The sequence below is a fragment of the Sinocyclocheilus grahami genome, unplaced genomic scaffold (genome assembly GCF_001515645.1).
Source record: "Sinocyclocheilus grahami isolate Dianchi unplaced genomic scaffold, SAMN03320097.WGS_v1.1 scaffold542.1, whole genome shotgun sequence".
Lineage (NCBI taxonomy): Eukaryota > Metazoa > Chordata > Actinopteri > Cypriniformes > Cyprinidae > Sinocyclocheilus > Sinocyclocheilus grahami.
Genome location: NW_015505721.1, coordinates 174,031 through 179,852, shown reverse-complemented (window position 1 = coordinate 179,852; position 5,822 = coordinate 174,031). Strand labels below are relative to the sequence as shown.

General features: G+C 42.3%; 1 protein-coding gene across 1 annotated transcript in view; it reads left to right on the top strand.

The window, feature by feature from the left end:
• LOC107555656 (WAP, Kazal, immunoglobulin, Kunitz and NTR domain-containing protein 2-like) overlaps positions 1-3,157 on the top strand; it is a 4,834-nt gene extending 1,677 nt beyond the window's left edge. Inside the window, exon 2 of the mRNA XM_016238521.1 lies at positions 877-3,157. Coding sequence (XP_016094007.1) covers positions 877-2,391 — 1,515 coding nt within the window. The 3' untranslated portion in view covers positions 2,392-3,157. The remainder of the gene's footprint in view (positions 1-876) is intronic.
• The last annotated feature ends 2,665 nt before the right edge of the window (positions 3,158-5,822 follow it).

Sequence of the window (5,822 nt, the reverse complement as noted above, 5' to 3'; positions counted from 1 at the left end):
TAACGACTTTCTACTTCGAGGACCTTGATAGAAATGTAGTGGAGTGAAAAGTACAATATTTGTCTTTCAAATGTAGTGAAGTTAAAGTCATAAGTTCCCAGAAAAAAATAATACTCAAGTAAAGTACAGATACTCAAAAAGTGTACTTAAGTACAATACTCAAGTAAATGTACTTAGTTACTGTCCGCCTCTGATAATAATTCTAATAACAGTTTTTTTGTAGAAACTATGGTTAGCATGGTAAATTGATCAAATTAATATATCTATATCTATATATACTGTATATATATATATATATATATATATATATGAGAGATAGATAGATAGATAGATAGATAGATAGATAGATAGATAGATAGATAGATAGATAGAAAACATGTTATTTGATATTATCCACCACTGTCATCAAACAAAAGAAAATATGACAGAAGAATAACTGAAAAATCTATATGGAGATATTCATTTGAAATTATTTTGTGATTTTACTGTAGTAACAAATAGGTGTTTGGCTGTAACCATGGTTACCATGGTAATTTTGTAAGGGTGTATTTGCAGCATATCCTTTGCAGCAAAATAATATAATTATAAAATAGCATGTTTTTTTCTGAACAATTTTTTTATTTTTTTATTTATTAATCCAGATGTCATTAAATGTAGCAAATTGACTTTGATTTGCTATAAGACCAGAAAATGTCTGCATATCTTTTATCAATGTATTTTGTTCTCATTGTTTGAATTCAATTAAAAACTTTAGCCTTTACCCTATGCTAACATAAAACATTTTTTTTACTTCTAACAGTCCTACATTTTCAGAAATGCTAATAACTTCCACAAACTTTGGGCGCACTCCTAATGAGCCTTTTTTCGTTCCTTCAGGACTGTGAGCCGTTCGAGAAATGCTGTCCAAATGTTTGCGGACACAAGAGCTGTGTGGCTGCCCGCTACATGGACATTAAGGGCAGGAAAGGTCCAGTGGGGATGCCCAAAGGGGTCACCTGTGACAAATTCATGTGCACCCAGCAGGGTTCAGAGTGTGAAATCTGGGACGGACAGCCGGTGTGCAAGTGCCGGGACCGTTGCGGACGGGAACCCTATTTCACTTGCGCCTCGGATGGCATGACCTACTACAACAAGTGCTACATGGACGCCGAGGCCTGTACCAGGGGCGTGACCCTTACCGAAGTCACCTGCAGGTACCACTTTAGCTTGTCTAACACCAGTCCTCTTCCAGCAGAGACCACTGCCCGGCCCACCACCGCCCATCTTGTGACCACACCCATGGACGTTCAACGTCCCATCATGGTCAGCAACCCAGCACACCACTTTGTGTTCGTGGGCGAAACGGCCAGCTTCCTCTGCGAGGTCACAGGAAAACCCAAGCCGGGGATTACGTGGGAAAAGCAGATCGAAGGTAAAGAGAACACTGTAATGCAACCCAACCATGTGCAAGGAAACATAGTAGTTACTAACATTGCCCAGCTGGTCATATACAACGCCCAGCTCCAGGATGCCGGCATCTACACCTGCACTGCCACAAACCAGGGTGGATCTGTGCAAGCCCATTTCCCGCTCTCTGTGGTCCCCAGGGAGCAGAGCAAACCAGAGCCAGTCATGAATTCAACACGCTTACCTGCCGAGGAGTGTCTAAAAACACCCGATATGGGCGACTGTGGAGAGGAAAGCTTGAAATGGTACTACGAAGCCAAGCGCAACAATTGCTTTACCTTCACCTACAGCCAGTGCAATAAAAACCGAAACCATTTCGATACCTACGAGTTGTGCATGCTCTCCTGTGGAGCGGAGCTTGCTGCTCCTTGCTCCCTGCCTAGCATACAAGGCCCCTGCAAGGCTTACAAACCACGCTGGGCTTACAGCCACGCGCTCAAGAAATGCCAGTCGTTTGTTTATGGAGGCTGCGGAGGCAACGAGAACAACTTCGAGAGCAAGGAAGCCTGTGAGGAGATGTGCCCCTTCCCCAAGACTCACAATTGTAAGCCATGCAAACCCCGGCAGAAGATGGTCCCGAGCTTCTGCAAGAGCGACTTTGTGGTTTTGGGACGCATTTCGGAGTTGACCGAAGACCACGACTCCGGCCATGCGCTCATCACTGTGGAGGAGATCTTGAAGGATGAGAAGATGGGGCTACGGTTCTTCGGGCAAGAACCTCTGGAGGTGACGCTGCTCAACATGGACTGGAACTGTCCCTGTCCGAACATAACGAGAGCTGAGGGACAGATGATCATCATGGGGGACGTTCACAACGGCATGGCCGTGCTGCAGCTCGACAGCTACGTGGCCACTTCCAGCATACGGCGTGTTCGCAAACTCCGCGAGGTTATCAACAAAAAGACTTGTGATGTTTTGAAGGAGTTCAGCAGCACAAAGTACTAGGGCGCGTATGTTATCTGAATCTCTGGACATCCTAAACTGGGGGCGTCAAATCCTGCTCCTGAAGGGCTACTTTCCTGCAAAGTTAGCTACAGTGAAACTCTGCTGGAAGGTGTACCTCCAAGAGCAGAATTGGACACCCCTGTCCTAAACCAACGTGCCTGCCTCTCACCTGCTTTTCTTCAGGAACCAGACTCACAAACTTGACTTGTAGAATCTACAATCATATGTCGTGCTTCCGCCGCAGCATGGAGCTGCTTATCCATGGAGAGAAAAAAATTTGTGGATTACACTGTGTGAATGACACATAGACGTACATATATACTAGATGATTTCATGTGAAAGTATTACCTTATTTACATCTACGTGCTGTAGTATGAGTCCAGTTATTTTAGTTTGACTAAAAAGCCACAGATGTTGTATTAAACCAGACTCTTTCTACCTGTCTCAGAACAAATGCCTTGCAGGTAGTCGCTGAACTTGAACCTTCAGTGGAAACAGGTGGTTAAACGTTACTAACCTAAAACTTTATTTATACTACATGAAGATTTTATTAAAGCTGAAGTGTGTCAAGTCGGAATAAGCCTAATAAGGAATCTTGGCATGAAGAGGCAGTTCTCTAAATTCCAAGTTCTAAACTGTTTTTATATTGATTACCTGGAAAAGTGTAGACAGAAGTGCACATTGCTAGTTTGAGCAGCCCGGCACATTAAAGGGTTAGTTCACCCAAAAATGAAAATTCTGTCATTAATTACTGACCCTCATGTCGTACCAAACCCGTAAGACCTTCGTTCATCTTCTAAACACAAATTAAGATATTTTTGATGAAATCCGAGAGCTTTCTGACCCTGCATAGGCACGTTAAAGACCCAGAAACGTAGTACGGACATCAGTAAAATAGTCCAATGTTATGAAGCTACAAGAATACTTTTGTGCACAAAGAAAACAAAAATAAGAGAAGAAATTGTTAAATAAAGTTGTTAATTTTGTTTTCTTGTGTGCACAAAAAGTATTGTTGTAGCTTCATAAAATTGAAGTTACGGGTTTGGAACGACATGAGGGTGAGTAATTACTGACAGAATTTCCATTTTTGGGTGAACTAACCCTTTAACACTGGTTTAACCAATAGCTCTTTGTCCAACCAATGGGGGAGCATTCTGTCAATTTTGCTAATTCATTTGGTGGCGCAGAAATTACACACTTCACCTTTAATTATGAAGCCATGTCATTCTTAAACGTAAAAAAATATGAAATGTTAAATACTCTTGCACCTTATTTTAATTCATAGTTTTTTTGTTTTGTGCTGTAATCGTTGTACTTTGTTTCCGTCTATTTATGCTTTTACATTACTACCATAAATTGAAACAAAGGTAGTCCTATGTACGGGCTTTACAAAGTATGCTGCGTGTTTTCTGTCAAACCATACAATGGCAAACATATAATGAGATTATAACTATTATTTTATGAGCAGTTGAAAATGTATTAAAAGTTTATTGAACTACACCCGAGAGGCGAATAAAGGCATTTCCAATCAAACCCTGGGCCGTTCTTGTTGTGAAACCTTCCGCAAGTTGCAAGCTTGCATAGCTGTGGTTGTGGGGCTTCATGAGGCGTTTTTGAATGAGCTTTGATAAGGGGGGACATACTTTATGATAGAGCAGCGATACCACCCCCCAATCCCAATGGATTCTATTGTCAGCCAGTCCTGGCTTCGGTTCTGGAACAGGTCACATTCCAGCTCTTCTTTGGTGGGAAGTGTTGTGGCTAAGGGGGATGGGGGGCCAGTCTGATCCCTTGTGTTGTGTCTGGGTCTGGGACTCTCTCCTCGGCTGCAGACCTTTCATGTGAGAACCTCCGCCTCCCCCCAGCTGCCCGGCCCTCTCATCTCCCCAGCTCCAACTCCAGCCAAGCTGTGACCCTGCATGGGAGGGGAGCCAGCACACACACCACTCTCTGTTTTAAAGGCATGGCTTTGAACTTTTGACTGGAGCTGGATGGGAGGGAGAGGGATAACACATGCTTTTTCCCTAGGGTGGGCCTCCGATGGCTGCTACCTCAGGCTGGCTGACAGGGCCTCATCCATGACCCCGTAAGAGGCTAATGAAAAGAATGAAAAGAGCGAGGGAGAGAATCAGAGATGGGATTGGCTGGGGGGTGAATGCTGGGAATGTGGAGTGGGGAAGTTTCATTAAAACTATTGACAAGTGTCACGTTAAGCACTCGAGCTCAAGTTCAGCGGGCAAAAAAGAGAGACACATGCTTTTTCCCTAGGGTGGGCCTCCGATGGCTGCTACCTCAGGCTGGCTGACAGGGCCTCATCCATGACCCCGTAAGAGGCTAATGAAAAGAATGAAAAGAGCGAGGGAGAGAATCAGAGATGGGATTGGCTGGGGGGTGGATGCTGGGAATGTGGAGTGGGGAAGTTTCATTAAAACTATTGACAAGTGTCACGTTAAGCACTCGAGCTCAAGTTCAGCGGGCAAAAAAGAGAGCTCGTTGTTTTCGAGTTTGCTAACCGCTAGTTATGAATATGCAAGTGAGACTGGATGCTCACTGAGTGGCACTGTAAGTGCTTGTTCAAGATTTGGGAGAACAAAATGTAAGTTTAAGAACTGGCCATATCAGTTACCTGCTAAACTGAATATCTGGGTGGAGGACATGTTCCCCTAAAGTCATCTGTTGTAGTTGGAACTCTTTTGATAAGCATCTCAATCTATGTTTAGGATCACTTTTACATCACAAAACCAAACTAAGGCCTACAGCAGTACAAGAGATGATGAAATACATGCTCTCGTGTTGTTTTATTTATTCCTTAGATATCTTCTGCAATGCTAATCAACCCAAAATATGTTTCTTTAGCTCAACAGTATGAGCAGAGTGCAAACAAGATCATGGATTCGATTCCCAGAGAACACGTGTATATCTTGAATGCTCTATCAGTTGCTTTGGATAAAAGTCACATGTTCTGTCAGTATTAAAAAACTCATAACACCTTATTGATGAAATCACTTACAAAAATTTACCATAGCAACCAGTTTCAGACAAAATACTTTAGCTACTACAGGTATTGTTGCTAGTATTCAACCATAGGCTAAATGCTAATATGATCTCCTTTAAACGGGTAAAAAGATTGGCAAATCTGTTCTTTTGTGTAATTTATATTATTGTGTTTTTTAATCTTGTATCTAATAGATCATAACAGTAAGTTTTATTGTACTGAAAGTAATAACTATGGTGCTTTGGTGGAAATTATAGTTGGGAAGTTTTGATTGTTAGGCAGAGACCCTGACATCTTCTGGTCAGCATTGGAAATTATTACATTTTTTGAAAATACACCATAGGTTTGGGGTCAGTGAGACTTTTTGTAAGAAATCGTTTTATTCAGCAAGAATGCATTAAAATGATCAGTTTAAAGTGACAGTAAAGACATTTAT